Source organism: Morchella importuna (assembly GCF_003444635.1).
Source record: "Morchella importuna strain M04M26 chromosome Unknown Morimp01GS029, whole genome shotgun sequence".
Classification (NCBI taxonomy): domain Eukaryota; kingdom Fungi; phylum Ascomycota; class Pezizomycetes; order Pezizales; family Morchellaceae; genus Morchella; species Morchella importuna.
In genome coordinates, this window is record NW_025763426.1 from 502,943 (window position 1) to 528,274 (window position 25,332).

Consider the following 25,332-nt stretch of genomic DNA (forward strand, 5'->3'; position numbering starts at 1 on the left):
GAATTTATTTCTCCCTTCTCCTCCCCGAGTTCCCTCTTTCAGAAATCAGTGCTGTTCCTCGCGGCTGTGATCCCGGGAGCGAGCGGTTCGAGAATTAGTCGGTATTAATGTTTTATTCAAACGGATAAGTACTCCAAGGTTTCGGTAAATTGAAACCCGGGAGAACTATTTTGATCCCAGGCAAAGCCAAACGTCGCCTTAAAACATCCCAGGAGTGCCGTTTTGAGAGGTTGTCGCGTATGTGTGTGGGGTCGTTTACTGTAACCTATATTTTATCATGTGAAGCGGTGGTGTATGTTGAAGAGGGAGTTTACTCTAGTCTAGAGTAAAGAGGGCTTTGGGCCGAGCCGTACAAGTGCATATATGTGCGTTCTTCACATATCTAGAGTACTCTACTGTAGGTACCGTAGAGAGCGCACACTCGGGTCTATTGGTGAGACTCCGAAAAAAGTCACCTCCACTCAGGGTGTAGCAGACTTTTCCCTTCTATCTGGAGTAGAGCATGTAGGTAGAATGTATGTGTATGTATGTATGCAGAGGGTAGAGTAGGCACTCTAGATAATTCCTCGGCGATTGACAGCATCGATAATATATTGCCACGCATACGTGTCTCAACCAGTGAGTTGTGAGTTCTTGAGAAGACCAAGCCGCAGAGAAGAAACCCCATTTTCAATCCGCCTGTTATTCGCCACCTAGCGAGATACTCCATACGTTTTGGAGTTTGGCTCCTCAGAATGCCAACTGTCTCCCTGACCTGCATGAGTTTAACGCCTTCCCTTTCCTCCCCTGCCCCGCTTTGACCACTGAGCGGAGACCCCAGACCTACGGTGCAGGCCCCAAGCTTTGTTACACGGCAGGTTCGTTGGCTGGGCAGATGCACCGCAAGTCGTCCTTCCCTTGGCAAAATCGTTGCTGCCAGCTTTGTATTCAAGTGGGACCTGGAGATGTTCAGTGAATTGTTTTCTCGTGCCTGGGAACTACCTTGTCTGTAGCCTCAATCTCTCCGAGATCAGGTAAAGACGGCCGACGGATGATGCGAGTCATCTGCTGTCACTCTGCACCTCTTAAAAGCTATGCGTTTCTTATTTCCCCTGCTGTTATATGTTACGCCGTCACGCCCTTGCTTTCTCAGTGTAATTGGGCCAGTTTTCCCTCGTATGGTGCCTGGCCCTTGGAAAGATCAGTTGTTTATTAGTTGTTTAAAGGAACAAGAGCACCTATCAAATGGTGACTGGTAGAAAGCAAAAAAACGGACTTCTTGTCCGGTTACTTATCGTCTCGTCCGAACCCCACGAAAGAGAGTAGGCAGTTCCCGTCCCGTCGTCACATTTCTTGGAGGGGTGAGGAGGAGTAAAAGGAAGAACGACGTGCTGGAGTCTTCCCCATTCGGCGGCTGATACTAGTCAGTGTATCTTCTCCTCGTTTCGTACCATTCACCGCGGTGCCGGATCACGCGTATCCTATTCGTGTAGACCTGGATCCAGTATCCTTCCCCGATCGCTCGTTTATTATTATTTTTCTTGACAGCTCGCTCGGGCAGAGAGTAAAGAGTGCCCTGTCGGTACCTAATACATATAGAGTATACGACGTACATCAGCGTTGTGTGCGGACCATAATACGCACGGCCAACCAGAGTCCCAGCCTCCAGAGGCCTTACAGAAAGCCCTAAAAAATACTAGCAAAAGCAAAAGGCCCGTTAATCTGGTGGTTGTTGACCAGCTCTGTCCCTTGCTTCTCTGTCCGTGTGCTCTTTCTTCTGCTCCCACCTTCATCCCCGTTTAAACGCGGCGGTTCGGCAGGCCCCTCCCTCACGACCTCCATAAGAGTTCATCAATCGACACATTGTCTCCTGCATGTTGCTTTGGTCCAGGACGATCCCTAACGGAGTGAAAAGGTGACAAGGGGAGCTGTTCTTTCCTTTATTTTTATCAAATCTGCCAGCGTGGAAGAAAAGAAGGAAGGAAAGGAAAAACTAAACGACCAGCTATTGGGAGGCCAGGCTGCAACCTACTAGCATTACAGTGGAGAGGAAATAGAGGTGGAAGAGGAAAACGAAGGACACGAAAACGAAAAAAGCGAACTGTTTATGCAATAGAATTTTCTACGACATCTTTCTTTATATTCCTTTAATTTGGTTTTTGTTTCATTATCCCCCTATAAGCTACTACTATCAACCTCTGGACCAGCTGCAGCACATAGTGGGGTTTCTGGGGAAGCAAAAGATGGTACCAACGAGTTCCGCGGCTCCGATGGGTCATCGCCGAATATCATCCTTCAGAACTTCGACATTCAATTTCTTCAAAGGAAATAGTAAAGGCTCATTACATTCTTCTGGCAGCATACGACGAAACGAAATAACAATTAGCAATCCTTTGCCCTATACCGAGGAGAACGTTTCGCCAACAACTGCGAGTCCACCAAGTAGAGCAGACACTGAACCCACCATATCGCATCGTCACAAATTTCCAGCTGTATTTGAGATTGGACCCAGTCGGGCTGTGCAAGGTATTAATACGCGGGGGACAACGTCTATCGTAGGCGAAGAGTCGGATACTGGAGAAGGATCAATTACAGTTGGGATGGATTTACGGGACTTGTCACCCTCAAGGCAGACACAAACAGACACAGAAAGCTGCACAGATGACAAGAAGGCTGCATCGCCATCTTCAAGGAGCAAAACGAAGGGGGCGAAGCTGAAGATGGCACTGAGTCTTTTGAGGCGGAGGAGCAATAACAATCTGCGTAGAGCATTTGCAGATCCAGTCGAGGAACGATACGAATCAACTGATGAACGAGAGCCTTTTATTGTGAGTGATTGAAGATGATGGATTAATTGGGTGTGGTGCTAAGTTTTCTGAAATAGGAGCCACTAATGGACCCTGACTTTATCGATCGATCGAATGCTGGTTCTAGATTATCATCAGCTCCTTCTACAGTTCGTCCTCAACAAAAGTCTTCCGGGTTTAAGTTTGCCTTTACTGCCCGTAACCACAATCGGCAAGTTCTCACCAAACAACCGCCCGCAGACACGCGAAGGCCCCGAAGAGCAACGGTTGCAAGTGTCGTATTTGATCCATCAATGTCCCGTGATCCGGAACGCCCTCGGACATCGGTTTGGTCTACCTCACCTAGGCCCGGTAGTAGCCAATCTGTGATACCCAAGGAGGAGGGCTTCATGAATGGAGATGGTACACCTGGAACCCCCGGTGGTGGTCTTTTCCCCAGACCTGCAAGTTTGCAAAGAAATTGGAGTGATGGCCCGCGACACCACCGCGATGCTAGTGGAGTTTCTAACGCTGATTCATGTGGAGGAGATGCTCCGCGACCAGCAAGCCAAGCTCCAGATCGTGGCCGCCCTGTGAGCTTCGCGGGGATGCTCAATGGCTACAGCAGCATGAAAATTACAGAAGCTGTTAGCTTAGAGACCAGAGTAAAGGAGCTGGAGAAGGAAGTTGAAACTTTAAAGGAGTTTATTACACAGAACGGTGCAATTCCTTTACGACGAAACTTCTCTACAGTTCCTGGGAGTCTATCAGACCCCAATTGTCTCGATGTACCATCGTTTTTACGTAGTTTATCAATCTCTTCCGCCGGATCATCAGATAAAGTTGACAGCTCTGAATTCCCGAGCACCCCTAAAAATCTCAATGCGCCTCCGCGACCTGAAGGCTCGTTGAAGGCACGGGCTTCAGCGCAGAAACGGGAGGAAACGCTTAAAGCACTCGAGGGTAATAGAGAGGATACGAAGAATAAGCGGGATACTTCATCAACGATAAGGGCGCCAAAAAGCACTGATAGGTCACCCTCACCAGTGACACCAACGCCCACTGTCAGTATTGCGCAGTATACTGGGCTTTTATCACTGGTGAAACGTGAGCAGCGTGCACGGCGAAAAGCCGAAGCTCAAATCTCAAATCTCCAGGAGCAAATGGCTTTGGTTCTACATCGACAACTTCTGTCATCAAGTCCGACAGATACGGTTCATTCTTCCAACAGACTCAGATCCGGTTTCGGAAGTATCAGACGCAAAACAAGCAGCGAAGTCCCAACACCAGATCTCACTCCACCACGGACAAGTCCTACCAATTACCATGCAATTCCAGGGAATCTATTTACCGGATTCGATAGTGAAGCTGGAATTGACGAAAGCGACTACGAAAATGATGATGAGAGCTTATTCATTGGCGTTGACGCTGATGATAATGAGATATGGGAGACTCCGGCAGAGGATAGGGAAAGCATGATAGGCGACGACAGCGACAGCGACAGAATCTTCCGGGAAACAATGTCAGCGTTTCCTTCTCCCGGTGGTCAGGGCAATGGTGATACACAAAGAACGATGAGCTTAAGTCAGCTTACTCACAAGTCATCACTTGCTCGTGATCGGTAGCATTTCTGCTACCATGATATCATCCCTCGATATCACCTACAACTACAGTTTCCGACTCACTTGTACAGTATTGTGATACCTATGATTTAGCATTGTTCACTATTGCATTTTTGGATTTTCTTTTTGGGCGGTTACGTTTTTGATTTTTTTTAGCGCCTCTGGCTCGATTTCTTTCGTTAAATAATTTTTTTTGTACATTATTTTTTTATTTGAGAGCCTTGCATATTTCTTTTTGGCTTTTTTGTTACTTATGGGCGATTTTCATAATATTGGGTTTAGTCTGGTTTTATGGGTCACGGGTTTCTTATCTTCTTTCTTTTCTTTTTTTTACAAATTCCTTTTATTTTTTTCTGATTTGGTGTTTTGTTTCATTGCATTACATTGCATGGTGGGCACATATGGCCCACCCCAGGCGTGGTTCGCGCGTTACTCCTTTCCTCGCATCCGAGCAGTTTTATTCGCGAAAAAAATGTTCTACACGACGGTTACAGCGTACATTGTGGAAAAAAAGTGCGCTTAGAGAAAAAGAGAAGCTATCCCATTGGAAAGCTGTTTCGTCTTGGGGGGGGGGGGGGGGCCACTTGCGAAGAGGCTAGAGAAAAGGGAAGGAAAAGAGAGGCGCATGGCATGCACGTTATCGATCGATTGATTGACAGAAAGATACAGGCCATGTTTCGTTTTTCCAGCTGCTGCTGTTTTTTTGGATGGAAAGTTTGACGGCGGCCGGCTTACCCTAGGGCCTTGTTGCACTGTTTCAGCAACTACTTCTTAAACTCTAAGTAGTACGTATGTTGTCTGTACACTTTTTATTTTGTTTATTATTGTTTATTTTTGTTTGATGATGATGATTTGGCATTTGTTTTTTGTTTTTGTTTATTATTTTTGGCCCTTTTAGTAACTTTTCTTTTGTTTCTGTTTCTTTCTTTTGTAGAACCACTTACCTTACGCCCTAGCCTGATATAGGAAGAAGAAGAAGAGCATAGAGGAGAGGGAGGAGGACATATATCAACCCTAAGTATGATAGTCATGTAAACTGATAATGAAGATGATACCTACGAAAATCCAAATCTAATCCGAATCAAAACGGCCCTGCCTCCCCTCTTCCACCCCCCCCCCCCCCAACCAAAAAAAAAAAAAAAAAGACTCTAAAGGCTAGGAACCGAATCCCCTCAACCTATCACAGACACGTACTGTTCTGTACATATTCCTCTCCTGCCTTGGCTGTATCTACATCAGTACTTACCTACATACATCAGTTGTAACATATAAACACCCCTCCCTCCCTCCTCCCCAACGGCCACACCTCCGCTGGATCAAAACGAATAGTAATAATAGGCCTCTTTCCGAGAGTGGGAAAAATAGTAACAGGCTTGCTTGGCACTTGGCCCCCAATATGTGTGCTCGGATTTAGATGGGTTGTTTGTGTGGCACAGCTAGCTAGGGAAAAAAAACAACAAGCTTACTCATTAGGAATGTCTTGACCTGGATGGATATACGTACTGCACTTTAGTTACAATATCGTACTTGTGCCTAAGTAACACGCACGTACGCCTTGTGCTAGTGAGGAACCGACGACCCCCGAGTACATACTAGTATGGAGAAATGAGCGCTCTTGCTATCTATCGTCGTTAGTACTCTACTCTGCCTAGCATACTACGGGGATATGTGCGGAGGGGGGAAGGAAGAAAGGAAGGAAGGGAGCGAGGGAGGGTCAAGCAGAGCGCTCAGGGAGTGAGAGTGCTCTACCGGCCGCGCGAAAAGAATAGACACCTAGTCAGTCCGCAGCCAGTCTTACTGTACTGCGCGGGAGACTGAGTGAACGAGAAAGCTCAAGGTGCAAGATTGTGCCATTGTGCAATTGTGCATAAACAACAAGTATGGTATGTAGTGAACCCTAGAGTACCCACCTTGACCTACATAATACATCATACATCATGCCCGCATCTACTCTACATCCACATCTACATCCATCCAGCATCACAGTACATCACTGTGAGTGAGTACTGGCTAGCTAGCGCGCGGCGGCTATAGCTATAACCAGGGGAGAAGAAAAAAAATATAACAAGGCGTTTTCAGCAAAAAAATTTTTCTCTCCCTCTCTCTCTCCTGCCTAGGTACATATTCTACTGGCATACACCCCCCCCCCCCCTACCCCCTACCCTACGCTCCCCGGCCGGTTGGTACCTGCATATGTAAGTAAGGTTGGTCACCGCGCGCGCGCCGACGAGTGACGACGTGGTTTTTTTCCTCTTTTTTTTTTTCGCGCTGCGCTCTAGCTCTTGCTCTTGCGTGCGGGAGTTGTGTACGGGATGGGACTTCGGGAGCTATAGTACCTACATGTAGCTACTAGCTAGGGCAAGGGGAGAAGGGGGGACGCCGCCGAGCAATTGATGCAGGTAGAAACTCGAGTGACAGGTTGCGTCTAACTGCTTGTGGCCGCGGTGTTTATCCACCCCCCCCCCCCTTCCCTTCCCTTCCCCACCCCAGTAGACTCTAGTTGTTCCTAGCTAGCTTGTAGAGAAGAAGGGAAGGGGAAGGAAGGGAAGAGAAGTGGAGGGATTGAGTGGTGAGGAAGGAAGGAACGAAGGAACGAACACTGAGGTGACTGACAGTACGGTGACTTCAACCGGCGCGGGCCGGTACATATGGATAGGTATGGATATGGATATGGATATGGATATGGATAATGGATGGATGTGGATGATGGGCGAACGGTACCTGATCAGCAGGCAGGCAGGCAGCACAACCAAAACCAAACCAACCAACCAGCGTACCAACCGAGATCCGACCCCGGGGTTGCGTTTCAGAGCTTGTGCAAGGGTTGCTGTATTTAGCGAGCCGTGGGGGGAGGGTTGTACTCTACTCTAGTTGTGAGTGAGGGAAGAGGAAGAGGAAGGAGACGGGGGGGATCTTTCACCGCTCAGGGGGGGAGGTGATGCTGTTTTGATAACGACAAAGGGATATGGGGGGGGGGGGGGTGGATATGCAGGTACCGATTCCCACTTTTTTTCTTTCTTTTCCCCCCCCTCCTTCTTTGGCATGGGGGGCTATAGTGGAGTGTGATTTCTAGTTCATCCTTCATCCTTCGACGGGGAGGAAAGGTATGAGGTGAGGTGAGATGGGGGGGGGGGATCTCTTCTTTTCTTTTGCTTTTCCGTAGATAGGTAGGGCAGGTCAGGCCAGTACTCTATCTAGCCTATCCATCCCACCACCACCCCTTCCCTCATTTTGCCCACGCCCCGCGGCGGTGAGTGGAAAGTCTGGAGACGAGGACCGGGTGGTTGTGGTAGAATTAAACGGTTGTTTTGAGGGGGGTAAAGATCGACAATAACAGTTTACTATTTACTACCCCCCCCCCCCCAGGTTGACTTGTTTATACTATTATATTCTAAATATTACTGCAATTCCCAACTAACTAACCGTAGGCCTGTGCAGCCTCTCAACGTACGAGATGAGATACAGAACATGTAGGGTACGTAGCAGCAGCGGACCTAATCTCCGTCCGTCACAAACATTTAATACTTTGCGGGTGCACGTTAACGTTAGCTGTACATGTTATATAGGGCAGCTGTTGTTGAATGGTTTTTTTTTGGACTCGTTGTTGGTGGCTTGGGGATAGGTACGACATGAAATAAATGAAAATGCTGGATTGGGCACATGTACTCTACCTACATCTCTGCTCTGGCAGCCCTTGCCTCGTGCATTGGGGGATTGAAGCAGTGACGTACAGATCTGGGTACATACATGCACTTGGTACTTAATTTGGCCTATGCAGGGGCGTGATCCAACCTGATCATAGCGATCACGAAGCGTACGTGATGGGCGTTGTTGTTTGTGATGGTGTAGATCGATGCTTGAGCTGTCGTGAGGATGTGATGTTTGTGGTGGTGCTTCATTGTCTTGTCTTGTCTTGTCTGGTCTGGTCTGTCTGTCTGTCTGTCTGATACTCTCCTGTATCTGTAAATATCTACCCACCACTGCTGCATGAATTCGTCAACATTTAAGCTTAACCCCCCCCCCCCCCCCCCGGCCCCCCTTCACTACATGATACTACAACTACATATACGCGGTGATCATGTTAGCTACACGTGCTGATGTTGTTGTTACTGCTTCTACGCTGTTACACTACATATATAGAAACTATTACCGCAATAAGACACAAAAATTTAAAAACCAAACGACAATCAAAAAACACCGGCTCTATCAAAAAAAAATCAAAAAAGCAAAACTCAGACTTGTGCGCGCATAGCAAGCCGCAGAACCGCACACTATAGCCTCGCCCTATCCTGTCCCAACGCCGCCACAATCGGCGGGTCCCCTGGCGGCAGCAACCCCTCCCCCGTCATATCCTCCAGCTCCCTGACGGCGCGCCAAGTCTCGTCAAGCTCCACCTTGATCGTGCGCAGCCCCACCGCTTTGGCCGCCTTCAAGTTCATGCCGATATCGTCGAGGAACACCGCCTTGCCGGCCTGCTCGGGCCCGAGCCCGAGCTTCTTCAGCACCAGCTCGTATATGCCGCGCTCGGGCTTGCGCATGCCGCTCTCGCTCGACGACACATAGACGTCAAACAGCGAGCGCAGCTCGCGGCTGTCGCTGTATGGGTGGTCCTTGGGGAACTGATAGTCGTTTGTGAGCGCCGCGAGCTTGTACCTGCCCGTCTCCTTGAGGCGCTGGATGGCTGTGATGAAGTAGGGGTCGAACGTGCGCGACGTCTTCATCATCTCCCAGAAGAGGTACTCGCCATCGATGGGTGGGGGCGCCGGCGAGGTTGGTTTGAGGTTGCGGGTGGTGTGAAAGTGCGCCCAGATGCTGGGGTTGGTGAGGTCGGAGGTGAAGTGGAGGAAGAAGTTGGTGTCGAGGGGGATCTCACCACGTTCGAGCTTGTGCCAGGCGCCGGTGGGGGAGGTTTGTACGATTGCGTGGTTGATGTAGCCCGAGGGGATGTGGTGCCGTTTCTCATAGGAGCGGATTGCGAGCATGGGGGAGAGAACCTGGAGCTGTGTGTTAGTAGTGTCGGCCCGGGGGAGGGGGGGTTGTAGAGCATGGGGGGATGTTGCTTACGCAGACTCCGCCGACATCGAAGATAATGGCCTTAACGGCGGGGCGGCGGGCGGACATTGTGTTGGTGAGGATTATTGGGATATTCGTGAATCGTGGGAGTTGCTGAAGACTTTTTGCGTTGAAAGGGGGAGATAACTGTTTTTGTCGGCGATAGACAGACACATGTGCTGGGTTTCGCCGGGCGTAACCGAGGTAACGAGACGGCATGCCGCGATATAAACAATAACTTGAAACACCGCGCGCTGCATGCTGGATGAAGCTTTTATCGACAGCGGGTGGTGAATTGAGTAGAGTATCCGGTCGATAGAGTCAGCTTCATATGCAATTATCGAATTTGTAGAAATCAATGGCGATTTGGGTTGGTTAACATACACGAGTGATAGCTTATGATTGCTTTCCACAGGACGACATGCCGATTCAGACAGAGGGGTTTTTTTTTCCGGCTGCATGTCCTCCAGCCAATGAGTGCTCGAGGAATATTCTTCATGGAATCTTATCAAATCTGCAATTCTATTCTGTTCGAAGCAGTGTAAAGCTGTCAGTCGACCGATGATAGCTCAGGCAGAGCTAGATAGAATGCGGCCCAAGTTCTTCAAAGTGCATCATGGATGATTGAGTAGCGAGAGGAAGAGGATGATAATGATGATGGTGATTCTATTCAGGTGATCCAATACTCTCTCACAACAAATACTGATTCCCACGTTCAATAGCGACATACATGTATTTTTTGTGAGTCCTCTGGCCACGTGACCGACAGTTCACAGGGCTAGGGTTTATGCACACACTATCACTCAAGGTGCATATCTGGCTGGTGCCTTACGCCATTACGCACTTTACACCCCACCGGTTCCCATAACGTACGAATACCATCCGTTTACGGTATAACTTAGACCCTCGGAATTTTTGATATCAGCCTTAGCGACAAACGTATTCAAGATACACTTGACCGCACCCCCGACCGACTGTCTCTAGAACATAATGCTTACAGAACTAATCGTAGTCGATAGAAAACGATATGCGGCGGAAGAATCCCCAACGGATACACTATCAGAAGGAGACGATTGGGCGAGCACAATCAGGCATAAACGTCAAGTGGAGATTAAATGGGCAAGAGACGCAGCATACAATGATTGACATGCCGGAGGGACTCGGTTGATATGGTGGGGTATCAATGCTAAACAGGCCGGGCTTCTCGACCCTAGATTCTCGTTGAATGGTTTATCAAAGAGCACAGTGATTGAAAAGCGAACAGATCCCTACTAAGGCCTTGCTTGGTAGTGAATACTTCTGATCGAATCCAGAGTTAGCACCATGCGTATGTGCCAGATTATATGGGGTTTAGTTATTCGCTTCTCACGTTTCTTTCCGCTCTGCAGTTGTTGAATTGAAACCACCGCGGTTCCCATTCACGATGTCATCCGTTGCATCGGAGAATTTCTCGTGCGACGTTAGGCCATCTTCAAATGCTAGTATTTCCAGGTTTTATAAAATGTTTGTAATCGTGATTCAGTGGTGTAGTGGTATCACGGGCGCTTGCCATCCCTTCAGATAGTTTGCGCCCGACCCGGGTTCGATTCCCGGCTGATTCATCAATTCATTGGAGCATCTGCTCCAGGCCTTCTTTTTAATTTCATAATATATATTTTACTACATATGCGGTAAGTATTACTTCCTCAATAGTAAAGTGCTCGTTATGTTTTGTTGCATATCATCACCGAGTACGGACTGTTGTCGACTTCGGGAACAAACTGCGGCCAAGCTGGAAACCTCTTTGATCAATAGGAATTAAACCTTCAGCCAAAACCACACCTTTGTCACGAACAAAGACATTTTTGATACTGTGAAACACAGCTACTAATTGAGAGGCTAATCGAAACTATCCATCCATCCATGAACGAACAATGACCCCCAATGCTTCTTAACAATATGATAGAGAAGCCGCACACACCAATGGATACAAAGACAGCTATATTACCGGCGCATGGGGTAATATCTGGTTTCCTTTCTTCAATTGCAAACTGAGTATCTCAGTTTATTAAGAATATCCCCCCCGCCTCCCCAGCCATAGATACTCTTGATTCTTGACTGGTAATTTTCGCTCCTCCGAGGATTCCCACCACAAAAACAAACCGAGTGAGAGAAAAACCTAGCCCATACTCTATATATCAGATATCCTCTCCCCCCAAAAAATGCCACCCAAAAACGGCGCCCACACCAGCCCCCTCGCCCGCATCCGCAAAGAGTCCAACCCACCATGGTCTCCCGCCTCTAAAAAGCTCATCGAGATGGCGCACGCCTTCTCACGCCTCTGGTGGGAGCTCTGGGAGTACCACGACGAAGCGCGATGGATCCTGGAGGGCGAAGTCGAGGCCGTCTGCGACGAGATCGAACAACTCCGCGCCATAGTCCTCATCGAGGACGAGAGCCTTGACCCCGTGGAGCGCAGCCCTGAGATGAAGCGGGCCCAGGAGCACCTGGTGCTGGACTACCAGGAGGCGATGGTTATGCAGAAGAAGCTGCGCGCCTGGACGGCGAACTGTAGGACGTATATGAGGAAGCTGAGGAGGGAGCGGAAGGCGTTGGTGGCGCAGATTATTAGTGAGGGGCATGGGTTGAGGAGTATTGGGATGGACCGGTGGAGGTACTGGTTTATGGGGTCGTTTGATAAGCTTGGGAGGGAAGAGGTCGTGTTCCATTTGCCGCTTGAGGACTTCATTAGGTGCAAAGGTTCGGCCAAGGAACACGCTAGAATTAGGCTGGAGGAGTATGGTGAAGGCTATGAAAGTGATGATAGCAAAGCTGAATTAGAGAACGATGCGGTGTATTTGGACCAGGGATTGGTACCAATAGCTGTTCATGTGGACGAAATACATTTCGATAGAGGGAGGGAGATCTATCATCTTGTTCTTGAGGGGGATGATTCTATCAGGGGGAAAAAGAAGACCCGGTTGGACCTTGTATAATCGAAGCTCTTGTTTGTCTTTGGTGGGGATGTACGTTGTGCAAGTTTGGTTAATTGCTAGCAGTGTTGGGTGCAGTATTATCGATATCGACTTCATTTATTAAAAACATCAATTGATCAACCTTTTAAATTTAAGAATCAAGTATGATGTATTTATTAGAGTTAGGGGAATGGCTAGTTTATAACACCCAAGTATAAGACGCTGGTTTGCTGGTAGAACAGGCAGTATAGCATTCTCCACAAAGACTATCTCAGCTATGTAGGTAACTTCACGTAACTACATGTATGTACCTCATCTCCTTTGCTCGCGCTGGATGTATTTTTGAGAGAGAAAAAAAAAAGTTCTTTTGTTGATACTATGAGTACATGTGTTCTTGTAAACTCAATACAAGCTCCATGACATCCCACAAAATATGTCCATTCTTACAATGCCCAGGTCTCAGGTAGGATATCCCTATCGCCGAGAACCACCCCCTGGGCTAGATGGAATGTGTAAGTTGGGAACGATTTTAGATAAGATATAGACCAAAGCTTCTATGCTCTAGAATTATTCTCTGTTGATCGTCCCTCAAGTAGAGGTTGTGCTGTTTAGATTAGTGAGTAGAAAGACATCAAAAGAGGATTATTAGATGCATATACCTGGCCACTGTACTCTCTGATTTGATCAAAGCATTCCAAATAAGGGCTATATGATTTGACCTCCAGTGCTAGGCTTGGAATATTCAAGCTTGGGAAGCTGACAGTGATCGTAATAATTCTAGTTGAAATCAGTACAACATAAAGCTCTATTCTAGGAAGAAGGATAGGCATGGAGTCATATTTGTTGCCCAATACTTCAAATCCGTTATATACCAGTAGCATCTCGCTAGGGGGTAATGTGCAATGCTTTCTGATTCTTTTCCAAAAGCAGAGAACTAGGCTTCTCAGATGATAACGAATCTGGAAATGGCTTTGCGGACCTGAGAGGGTGTGATGGATTACATGTAGTTATGGTCTGCAATTAAGTTTGTGCAAGATTATATGTACCTGTGATTACTCTCACTCTTGGCCTATGGATATTGGGGTTACACCGAGTGCAGACCACTACTATTGAAGCGGACATAGCTTAGCTATTCGGAATGAATTGGTTGGATCTGATGTCCCGGGGTTTGATAATAGATGTATTTTTTTTTCTAGCTGTACGGTGTATGTACATGTATATATGTGCCTGGGAATAGCAGAAGTGACAATTGGTTCCTTTTAAACTCGGATTAGTATTTCCCAGCGTGTATACGGTACTGTACCTCTGATAACTGATGTGTAACTGGATATAAACATACCATATCTAGTCTTTCCATCATGTGGACAACAGCCAACCGTCCACGCAGACGAGGGAAGGACAGAGGGCACTCATTACCTATTCTTGCAATGTTGCGTTTGAGGATAGCTACCAGCGGTCCCGAAATGTTTTTCTGCGGCGCGCAAGGCCAAAAAATTCTCGTGGACATTATCTGTCCTTGCAAAGTCGTGTTATGAGGATAGCAATTGGCGGTCCCGAAATACGTTTTACCCGTTCTTGCGAACAGATCTTCGGTCCCGACCGTATCCTTATATCGAGAGACTGTAGTATGCATTTCTAAACTATATAGTCTTCCTCATCGTCACCAGGAACGTCTCCTATTGGTTACAGCGCACTACATGTATTTCTAATATTGATTGCATATCATGATTCGACAAAGAACTACTCCCGAGATGGAAGGGAACTGGCATTAAAGGACGTGTAGCTATTGCAATTGATGGATATAAAAGAACAAACACTGACAGAACTACAGCTATATTTTTATATATGAAGGTCGAATTTCCCTGATCATGAATTAACTACATGTACAGCGCCATGCCATAAGTCATTGGAAGGCGCGAGGTCGCAACGCCTGAACACAAAATCTTTCACCACCACCGATTGCGCCCAGAGACCATGTGCCCTGCCAGATAGCTAAGAGGGAATGACCAGCCTCCCTGCTGTGGCAAAAAACCGCAGTCTTATAGCTCTGGTTGGAGGAGAATAGGGTAGATGTTCTGGAGGACTGGCTTGCCTATTCCATCCCATTGAACATGTTTGGGTACACCTCAAGAAGCTTTACCATCAACAGTACCCCCATTTGGCATATGGTACTAGATCACCTTAAGTATTAAAGCCCCTCGTGGAGGAAGGTCTAATTCATTGCTGGGAACTGTTACCTGATGATTTATTTGGTAGCTAGTTGAGAGCATGCCTAGGAGAATAGAGCTGTTATAAAGGCAAGGGATTGGTACACAAGATATTAAATGTCAAATTATTTTTATTTAGCTACTATTTAACAACTATACAAAAAACCAGCTCTCCAAAGGATCAATTGTGGTTGCTGGGTGGGTAGTCGTGGTGGCCCGGGAGGTTGCTACGCCGCGCCTCCCCATGATTTATGGCCTAGAACTATACATACTAACGCTACTCATTGAATGACTTAGAGTGCATACTAGAGCTAATATATCACGATCACAAATTACATATAAGGAGAGATGGAGATGAGGTTTAGTGCATGCCTGTACGTTTGGATGACCCAATAATCCAGAATGACAGCAATAATCTAAGAAATTACTATTGCAGTACCGCCAGCACCTCATTTCCTCAGTACATTTGGGCGGCCGAAGGCCGCACTCCGCTTGTATAGTCTAGTGTGCCTACATGTAATCGAGACGAGGTTAATTGCTAGTCTCACGCCTAGGCTACTAGGAGGTTGGCTGGAGGTTACGCATAATGTGTTGTTGTGTGCACTGAGCTGAGGGCTAGGGGTGCTGTACCCTAATTGGTAATTAGCGCGAACTAATATCTAACTAGCGTGGAATCCGACGAACCTGCATTGGTATCCCCTAAAGTACATGTAGATTATATTATGATGTATATACAAGTATTTAGGATAGTAGATTTCTATATGTGAAATTTAGATTTGGGTCACCAAAACTCGTTCGTTATACATACTTGTACATACATAGCTTTTTTGGCATTAATTCGGTATGTTCATCCTACCCACCCTTGTCAAGCCTTCCGGTGATTTACTACATATACATACATGTAGCTTCTATTATACATACAAGTATATGTATAAATACATACATGTATTATACATGTCATACTAAATAAGTATATATATACATATATATATGTCTATTGATGTAGAATGTAGTACCGCGGTGGGATTAATCGGACATTGGTCTGGCGAATTCGGTATATATATGTACCATTGGCAAAGCTTGATCGATCCCATTAGAAGTGAGGATGGGAGAGAGAGAGGGTTAGCTTAGGTGTACTTAGTGGTAGACGGATATATATGTATGCAAGTTACATGTACTTTATAATGTGTAGGCCGGATATCTCCCCCCGTGAGTGGGAATGCCGCCGGATATCGAATATTCCGACGGAATTGGATACTTTCCCTTCCATTCCATCGAGTGCAGCTGGCATTGAAGACCGCTTCTACCATTAACAGTTGAAAACCGATGTATCCATTGAATGTACATATATATAAAAGAGTAACTACAATCGAAGCACAGAAGTTTCGGTAATTTTTGGCTGCCGCTGCAACACAAAATTTAAATCACGACCTTAAAGTTGGATCACATAAGCCTGAATAATGGACCTGAAATTCTAGAGTTCTTTGAGATTCGTCCCGCAATAATTTCTAATTGTAACCGAAGAGCTAGGACGTTTTTTCCAATGCTGGGCGGTTGGTTTAAGTTGCAAAAATAAACACGAGTGTCTTGGCTGTAAAAGGTGTAATCTCCCAAAACCCTTTTTTCCCAGTACTATATGTATATGCTATTACATGTTTATATCCTCATTTTCCCGGTATTTATTCTCCAATAGTTCCAACAAATCTTTGTGTCCCTTTTCATCTAGGGCATTAGTAAGTGACCCATTCCTCACAGCTTCGACCAGAGTAGTATTTACGTCCGCTCCTCCCTCTAGTAATAACTTGACAACATCTAGAAACCCATTCTTCACTGCTTGTACCAACGCACATCCGTCCTTCCCATCATCCGCATTCGCATCAGCACCCCATTCTAACAGTAGGCTTACAACTCCTTCAGATCCGTTACCAGCGGCTTGACTTAGCGCGCACTGCAATGATCATCGCTGTAAGCGTTGATGTCGGCCCCGTGCTCGAAGAGAAGCTCTAATAATCCTAGTGAAGGCAACCATTCAACGTCTTCAGAAAACAGAGCAGCTTGAAGAGAACTGCCGTGTTTCTCCCCGGGGGCATTTGCGTCGACACCGTTGTCCAGGAGTATTTGAACAATCTTTTCATTCCCAGCCAGGATCGCCTTTTCTAGAAGCTTTCCACCATTCGCATCTGATAGAGCTGTAATCTTGGGGTGTTTGTGTTTGGTGCTATGAACTCTGTCCTTTTTATCTATAAGTTTACGTTCTAAAAGAACACCTAGCACTTCTTCATGACCTTTTCTAATTGCCATGGAGAGCGGTGTACGCTCACTTTTATCTTGAGTGATGATATCTGCCCCTTTCTGTACCAACATCCGGACAATTATATCCTCACCAGCAGCAGCCGCTAGAAATAATGCGTTTCTATCTCCCTTGTATTTGATGTCGATGTGAAAATTGCGCTTGAGAAGGAGATCTAGGGCCGGCTGATGACCGGCTTCTGAAGCCGCATGTAGTGCCGTTCGACCATCATGATCTTGGAGATCGACGCTCGCATTGGCTTCTAGTAATTGCTTCACAACCTCATGATGTCCTTTACTCGATGCGGTCTGTAATGCAGTTCCGCCATTCGTATCGAGGGAGTCGACAAGCCTTCCTTTGTCTAAAAGATTCTTTACTACAGCCTTATTCCCGGCCCTTGCTGCAATATGGAGATCCTCGTGATTTTTGTTGGAGTTAATTTCGTGAAGTATCAGGGTGTTTTCAATCGCTTTAACGCCGGATTTCCTTGCTATCTGCGCGGCAAATTCGCCGTTTTTGTCCTTAATTGTCGGATCCGCTCCATGATCGAGCAATAATTGTACTATTTTTTCTTTGGATACCAGGGCGGAAAGATGTAGTGCTGTCTGTCCGTATTTATTCTGAATGTGAACATTCGCTCCTTGCCTGAGAAGATGTTGCACTGCTATCTCTTTACTCGCTCGAACTCCAACATGCAGAGCAGTGTCGCCGGAGTTGTTTTTGGATATTCACCAAACCCGGCATCCGAGAAACTAGTAGATCGATTATCTTGAAATGTCCTAACTTAGCTGCTATCTCGAGCGCGGTGCCGCCGTGTTTGGTTTTTGCTGTCAATTTTATATCTTTGGACAATAGAAATTTGATAATATCATATTGTCCTGCTTCTGCCGCTGCGTGAAGAGTTGTGCTGCCATTCTTATCCTCAAGATTTGGGTCTGCTCCTTCCTTGATGAGAAGCTTGACGATATCTTCGTACCCTGCTTTCGCTGCCGATCTGGGAGCATTTGAATCCTTTTTATTTGCGCCCTTGGAGACCAACAAGCCAAAGACCTCCAGGTTTCCCGCGTCGATAGCCACCTTAAGCGCAGTGACGGTTTCGCCCTTCTTGTTGGTGAAATCCATATTTGCTTTATTCTCTATAAACATTTCGATAATTCTTCTTTCGCCAACCTTGATGGCTGTATGTAGTGCAGAGCTAAACCTCGAATTGGGATCAGCTCCCGCATCAAGAAGCAGTTTGACACCGGCAATATCTCTTGTAGCTTCTTGTAGAGCGCTACGGTATTCGTTGGGATTCTTGCTCATATTCGCTCCCTTAACCTTTAGCAAGTTGCGAATAGCAGTGTCATTCGTTACTCGAATAGGAGTTTTTCCATCACGATCCAAAGCCTCAATATCAGCGCCCAAATTCAAAAGGGCCTCTAAAATTTCTTTATGACCACGAAGAGCGGCTATGTGGAGAGCAGTTCTTCCAAGGTCATCGACTGAGTCTATGTTTGTGCCTTTCTGAAGTAGAACGTGGGCAACATCAATAGATCCGCGGTGTGCCGCCCAATGCAATAAGGTTCTGCGAAAATTATCGATGGTTTGAATGTTCGCTCCATTATCAATCAACGCTTCTGCCATAGGAACATTATTACTTCGCACCGCAAAATGTAGCGGTGTAAGTCCTCCTCGGCCCTGTATGTTCACGTCTAGCTTGATTGTCCGGACTGTTTTTAAAATGTTTCGTGACGGTTTCGATCCGGCAGCAAGGTGTAAGGGTGACCACTCTGCTAGATTGAGTACGCCCCATTCCGCACCCATTTAAGTAAACTAGTGATAGCCCGATAGTTCTCTTTCATCACCGCGTAGTGAAGTGGCGTCCAGCCTAACACATCCTTCTCTTTGGCCAGTTTTCGAATCTCCTCCGGATTTTCTCGAAAGTCCTTATCGATATCCGCCTAGGACGAACTTTTAGGATCAGATATAATGGCTAAGTGGATTTTGTTGAACTTTAATGGGGTGCTAGGTTCGTTGGTCTCCTCCATCTCCGTGTTTTCTTGATAATTCCAAATTTCGTTCCCTTCTATTCGATTTTGTATAATATAGATCTCATGGATTTTTTGGCGTGTGTAACTATCGCTGAAACTTCGTAGTGTTTTGGCGAGTGATTCTCTTCCCTTGCGGAACCACTGAATATCCTTCTAGCTGTATTTATGCTCGGCCATTATGTCGGCTACTTCCTTGAGTGACTTGAGATATCCCGTTAATGATGCAATGGCGTAGATTGCGGCTTCTTCATTCCGATCAAATGACTCACAAATTGACAATGCCTAAAGATGGGACTGCGAAGCCCGATCCCATTCTGCGCTTAGCTCATACATTTTTGCCTGCTGACTTGCGTATTCAATTGCCACACCTGTATCTGGCAGACGACGGAATTTTGAAAGTGGTGGAATGATTGTCAAATACACTTCCTCCACACTTGCCAGTCCGGTTCTGCTCACATTTTCGGCAATTTTGCTGAGTATTGAATTCTTGAGGGTGAATGATTGCCATGATATATCACCCCCCCCTGGAAATAACGCGCTCCGATTGCTGAATTGTGGTATCCCTAGCGATCCGCTTGAATTCTGGAGTTTGAGCGTACGCCCACATGAACGCAGAGAATATGTCAAGGGCAAAAAGTCCTTCGAGTGGTATATTGGTCATTGTGGCGAGACTGCGTTAATCTGGCTTTATTAGGTCAGCTCAGGTATTAAGTGGTGTTGAGTGCATGAGGGAATCACCTTGGGCTTAGTCGTAGAAGCCTGGTTGGTTCCTCCAAGATATTCCGGTCGAATGCCTGATTTCATAGAGTCATGTTGCCTACTTGTACCCTGTGTATGTATGCATACGGTTAGATATATGTAGTTATTTGTGATTATATATAGGTGAGATATATGAATGTGAGTTTATACCTCGCTGATTCCGTTGCGTCTTTTCGCGGCTTCGTTCATAGAATTAATTGAAATCTTGAGCCTAGTAAACAACTTTTTCTCATTAAATCTTATAACCAATTTATATCAATAATGATTTGCAGGTAGTACCTCGTTTTCGGGCATATTATTGTTATCATCCGAGACCGTATGGATTTGATATTGACATTTGCAGTCTTTCTTGCGCTCGTCTTTCTTGTCTTCCCCCTTCTTGTAGCCACTATACCCCACAACACGATGGGAGCTCAATTCAATAATTTCCCTGTCGTCAGAAGGGGAAGATACTTCAATGATCCTGTTATTTCCACTTCCAGCCCACCATCTCATATCTCTTCGACTAATGGCGTTGCTCTTGCCCAACAGTCGTATGCTATCCCCTCGTGAGGCTTCCCCGCTCCGCAGCCAGGCATCGACGTCCCTCTTATCATCCATGGCTACTGTTCTTTCTTTCTCGGCCGCTGCAAATAACCAGAGTGATAAAACAGCTTCGATGTCTGCAACGTTGACCTTCCACTGTTTGCCATCATGTCTAATCTCCAGATTTATCGGTTCTATTTTACGCGTGAGGGCATGTAGCCTCCACTTCAAAACTTTGCCAGTCATGTCCATCTTTTCAGTGACGAATATAAACTCGGTATTTTTTAGAACAATTTCTATGGCCTTTGCAACAGAGGTCGCTTTGTCGGCCGCTGGTCCAGACCACCTTGTCAACCTTCCTAAATCCTTGCGGCTATTTATCACCATTTGGGCCCGGTTATTCTCATTCGCTTCCAAGGGAATTTTTCTGGGGTAGGTTGGGGCTGTATGTTTTGGTCCAATGGGGTTGGCGCCCCGGCGTCGGTTGAGTTTTTAGTTCGAGCTGCCTCAAACCCGTGAGCTGTTTTGTGCGTTGAAGAACGAAGTTCCTCAGGGACACTCAATTCTTCGTATCCCGACGAGTTTGCGCCGGTGATGATGTCCCATTGGTAGCAGCCCTGTCCTTCAAACTCTGAATCTTGCGGATTATCTCCCATGTCGTGACTTCGCCACAATTGCCGACCCCGAAGTTTAGAAAGATCTTGGGCTATCCTCGTTGCTAACCAGTCGATCTCGTAATGGGATTGCGTGCGTGGGTACCGAAAGCCCTCCCCGGACCCAGGCACGTATTATTGTAGTAAATATTATTGCTAGAAGTTGCGCAATAGAGACGGTCCAGTGCATCCCCCGGTAGCCAATCATTTGGATAAGAAATCCCAATAGACCCGCAACTACCCCAAATATAGTCAATACACTGAACATGATATCATGACCTGGGCTATTAAACTTTTGATTCCTCCTACTTGTTGTAATCACTTGCCGTGATTCTTCGCCGAGGATCGCATAAGAGTCAAAGGCTTGATCGGAGATGGCAGCTGACCTTTGTAGCCACATAACATGAACACGATCTCCGGGTTTACAAGCATGATATTGTTCTTCCTTGGTGGAATGCTCAATGATAAATGCACAGATGAGCATACCTATCACTACTCCAACGGTACCGATCATTATAAGATGTACAGCCCATGAACTCTCATCATATTCTCCGAGTCTTCCAAAGACCAGTCGTAATGATTGATTATTGGCTGCGAAATGGGCGTAAATTAAAACCGATGCTTGAAATACCGTTGCTACGAGAGCAAAAAATCAGAGCTCCCAGCGGGAGACATGAGCATTAACATTTAGTGATATATTTGGGGCTTCGTCAATCGTTTATTGCGAGAATTGAGTGGGGAAATAGGCTTCCGTCCGTCTTCGAGGTTAGCAAGGGCGGCCTTCTCGTGGTGCCCAACTAGTAGTAACAGAAATGAGGATATGGCTAAACAGTGGGGGTTAGTGATGCCACGCATTAACAGTATCTATAAAGGTTCTCACAATGACCGATCCTTCCATTGAGACGTTGAAATTTGTCGCCCGCTAATTTTTTGTTATATAATTAGCATATGCACATATGTGGGTGAATATAGGTACTTGTATGTATATATATCCCAATCTTAAAACTCACTTTTTTTCCTTAACACAGCATTATCCCCCTCAGTCCTCGCCTCTTTAAGGGTATATAACTTTTCTATTCCCCCATTATGTGTAATACATATGAGTTCTCGTATCGGCGGGGCCCCCATGATCCTGACGATTTGCTGGCCGTTCCACAACTCGCATACCTCATGACTCGTGCTACTCATTAATTCGATCTCGGCAATCGCCCTATTCTCTCTCGCACGACCGATGACTGCCTTCATCCAGTTCGGTCCTCCAATCCGAATTGCGCCGACAGATGCTGTTATAATTCCGATAGGGGCCATGGCAAATAAGATGTTGTCGGAAAATCCTGTGGACTCAGACATGAATTGTTTGGCCACTTGTTCGCCAAAAAGGGCGAGCAGGGGGCCTAAACCCGAAATTATGTTGGTGGAGAGGTTTGAAAGATCAAGAACCATTGCGGCCAAATATTGCTTTGTACGATATATATGAATAATAGTCTTCTACTGTTAGAATATTAGAGCTCATCCTATGTTCCCCGATGCTAATTTAGGGCTTTAGGTGCTTTACTTACCTTTGGGGTGTGTACCTGGGTAGAGCTTTTTGATCGGTGCGCAAGGGGGCCGAAAGTACAGACTCTTCGCATTTCCTAGCAGAGTTCCAATGATGCGGGTGAAAAAGAAGGTTACAGGGTTTGCGGTATATATTGATAGATATCATCGATATCGCCTTCTGGACTGGATCAGGGTGGTAAGAAACGGAGTTATTCTATTTCGTGATCCTGTAATCTCACATATAGCCTGCCGACTGCGCATTTTGACAGACTGTTCAAACGCAGTGTAACTTTGGGTTGTGGGATGATTTAAAGAGCTACTGTAATTGGCGAGTATTATGGAATTAGGGGTCTCTGCGCGCATGCGCTCAGCAGGTGGGACTGCCTTGCATAAGCGAACTTACTAACTTTGCTACCAGAGTTTTCGGTTCTCCAATGGCCAAATCACCGTCCGCCTCATAATTAATGCGGCTCATGAGCTCCACTTTTAAATTTCACATACATGTATTTCTAGATAGTAGATACAGCGAAGGCCACAATACAGGCGTTATAAGTACTGTACACATATCCTCTACACCAGTATATACGTACACGTCTGGTTATACATTTGACTGTTTTCTCTGCAGCTGTGTTCTCCATATTCGAGAGTCCGTGTATCTACGTGCTTAACTACACGTAAGCGGCCATAATGAGCCGGCCCCAAATTCAATTATCATGCATCACGCATGTACAGCGATAGGAATGATCTATGGAAAAAACAGTTATATGGTGCACAGATATTTCGCCATACAATTCCACCCCCCTGTTTTTCCATAGATCATTCCGGTCGCTGTACCTACACACATACATAATTTACTACTACATGGAGCTAGATGCACTTGATACAATGAGAGGTAGAAATCTGGGAAAAGTCCTATTGGCCTAACCCGCCAATCAAACCCTGTTTTTAGACCCCTGGTTCTATAATAATCTTATATCTGTATGGCACCGATTAGAGGGCTGAAGATCAAGTTGCCACACAAACTGATCGATTAAGTTGGTTGGATGAATTATTTAACTATGTACAATACATACAGAAGTACAGAGGTAGAGTACTTCATATATAAGCGTACATAAATGTGCATAAGTAAGTATGTACATACATACGTGTAGTTAATTTCTAGAGCCAGGACTTCCGCTCGACTTTTTTGATGTGACCCCTGGACCTTTAAGATCTTAAAATCGTCCCGGCTGGCCACAGGCACCTACAATATTTGAAATGATCGACTTCACGCACGCTTGGAAAGTCTTTTTTTGAAAGTCTTTTTTCTTTCTTGCGCGTGGATTAAGCTTTAATTGGACGATACTGGGTGATAAGAAAGAGCCACAAACCAATCAAGGCCAATTAATCTTGCTAACGCTGCTCTAATCAGGGTTTTAGGTACATATCAACACGTAGTTAGTGCAGTGGAGTAAGGGGTTTTGAAATTTTGTGCCCTAGATGTATTTATAAAAATCTTAAAAATAAGGTTTGGGCAAATATAAGTATGCCTATCTATATGAGCCTCGACTCATGGGTTTACACCGGTCTCTGAAGGTATGAACGTTTTTGGCTGTACGTCATCTAATCCCCAAGTCGTCGCACGCCAGCCCTATAGTAGACATCACATATTACGTATGATGCTCTTCAACTAGTGTAGCCTCTAAGATCACATCCCTCGCCTGTATATTGTAAAATATGCTTGAACGGAAGGAGTTATACTCATGATTGCATACATACATGTAGCTATAGTTGATCTAGCTGCAGAGAATTAAATGTTTCTCTTATATGCAGATCATATGGTATCACTCGATCATGTATCTCAAGAATCATCATCTCTTTTGTTTTTTTTGTTTTTTGTTTAATTCATTAATATCATCATCTCTTTGATAGTGTGGGTTGGTTGATCAGCTGAAGCGAATATACTTTTAATTGCAATTTTAATGATGTATCCCTCCTCTGATCCCGAGCGGATGACCCTTTGAGTGTTATTAGAGTGTATATACCCAATAAATATCAACCCGTTTAATTCCAGCCCATGAGGTATTCGTCTTAAATTAACGTCCCGAGCCTAAGTTAACGCGTGCACGTGTGGAGAATCTTAATTAATTTCTCTGATAAACTAAATTACAATTTAAGCTCCAATTTTTTTAAGAAAAAGGTCTCTTCTATCCGTCACTATAAAAGAGAAGCCGTACAATTATCAATCAGTACTTGAGCCGCGCCGGCCATGGCCAAGAAGCTCAAACTTGATCCCAATTTCCACAGCCACAGATATCACTACGATGTCTGTATGTACTACCCATCTACTCGGGGCTCATTAATCCCGGTATAAACCCCGGTATATTTGCCACACGCTTCTTTACTGCATATCTATACAGCTCCATACAATCCATCCAGCCATAGTTTTCACCAAGGTCCTCCAGGTTTTTCTGATGCATTAGCGGAAATATCTTCTGATATTCAAATACATAAGCCCTTGACAAGTATATATACTTATTCATAGTGTTTGCTTCAATCATGTTTCTCTCCTCATCTTCGGCGGGCTCCCTCCGGCCGACTGTAGCTCTTGGCAAGGGCTCTATCGGAGAAACCGGCAAGGGGGGAAGATTGTCACCAAGCCCGGGTTTGTATTCCGGACGCAGAGGAAATAACACCATTAGCTTTAGATTGACGATCTGTTCCTCTATTTCTAGCTCGGAGATAACAGTGCCTGTATTTTTAGGAAACGCTGGCTGGAGATCTCCGGCATCTTTAAACATTAAGCAGTTATAAGGTACCTCAGTCTTTGACTCTAATGTGAAGTCATAATACCATGTCAGCAGTTAATCATGAGATTAATGGCACACATGAGATATATTTTAAACAAACGAACCTGTCTTTTCAGCTGCCTCCCTGTCATCTCCAGCCATAGT

At 45.8% G+C, this 25,332-nt stretch overlaps 7 protein-coding genes across 7 annotated transcripts; 2 read left to right on the forward strand and 5 right to left on the reverse strand.

The window, feature by feature from the left end:
- Positions 1-2,222: 2,222 nt before the first annotated feature.
- LAJ45_08421 (uncharacterized protein) lies at positions 2,223-4,390 on the forward strand (the record flags this gene model as incomplete). Its single annotated transcript, XM_046117971.1, has 2 exons — positions 2,223-2,807; positions 2,864-4,390. 2 exons carry the CDS (start codon positions 2,223-2,225, stop codon positions 4,388-4,390), a joined length of 2,112 nt encoding a protein of 703 aa, XP_045968897.1.
- A 4,268-nt stretch (positions 4,391-8,658) lies between these two features.
- Positions 8,659-9,508, reverse strand: LAJ45_08422 (uncharacterized protein; the record flags this gene model as incomplete). The annotated part of the gene is made up of 2 exons (XM_046117972.1): positions 8,659-9,381; positions 9,452-9,508. 2 exons carry the CDS (start codon positions 9,506-9,508, stop codon positions 8,659-8,661), a joined length of 780 nt encoding a protein of 259 aa, XP_045968898.1.
- Positions 9,509-11,640: 2,132 nt separating this feature from the next.
- Positions 11,641-12,414, forward strand: LAJ45_08423 (uncharacterized protein; the record flags this gene model as incomplete). The annotated part of the gene is made up of 1 exon (XM_046117973.1): positions 11,641-12,414. The coding sequence occupies one exon, from the start codon at positions 11,641-11,643 to the stop codon at positions 12,412-12,414; it is 774 nt and encodes a 257-aa protein (XP_045968899.1).
- Positions 12,415-16,538: 4,124 nt separating this feature from the next.
- LAJ45_08424 (uncharacterized protein) lies at positions 16,539-18,696 on the reverse strand (the record flags this gene model as incomplete). The annotated part of the gene is made up of 2 exons (XM_046117974.1): positions 16,539-17,560; positions 17,628-18,696. The coding sequence occupies 2 exons, from the start codon at positions 18,694-18,696 to the stop codon at positions 16,539-16,541; spliced, it is 2,091 nt and encodes a 696-aa protein (XP_045968900.1).
- Positions 18,697-19,599: 903 nt separating this feature from the next.
- LAJ45_08425 (uncharacterized protein) lies at positions 19,600-20,863 on the reverse strand (the record flags this gene model as incomplete). Its single annotated transcript, XM_046117975.1, has 5 exons — positions 19,600-19,608; positions 19,662-19,751; positions 19,833-19,904; positions 19,962-20,580; positions 20,721-20,863. 5 exons carry the CDS (start codon positions 20,861-20,863, stop codon positions 19,600-19,602), a joined length of 933 nt encoding a protein of 310 aa, XP_045968901.1.
- Positions 20,864-21,547: 684 nt separating this feature from the next.
- On the reverse strand, positions 21,548-22,303 carry LAJ45_08426 (uncharacterized protein; the record flags this gene model as incomplete). Its single annotated transcript, XM_046117976.1, has 3 exons — positions 21,548-21,684; positions 21,741-21,782; positions 21,871-22,303. The coding sequence occupies 3 exons, from the start codon at positions 22,301-22,303 to the stop codon at positions 21,548-21,550; spliced, it is 612 nt and encodes a 203-aa protein (XP_045968902.1).
- Positions 22,304-24,723: 2,420 nt separating this feature from the next.
- On the reverse strand, positions 24,724-25,329 carry LAJ45_08427 (uncharacterized protein; the record flags this gene model as incomplete). Its single annotated transcript, XM_046117977.1, has 2 exons — positions 24,724-25,211; positions 25,293-25,329. The coding sequence occupies 2 exons, from the start codon at positions 25,327-25,329 to the stop codon at positions 24,724-24,726; spliced, it is 525 nt and encodes a 174-aa protein (XP_045968903.1).
- Between the last annotated feature and the right edge of the window lie 3 nt (positions 25,330-25,332).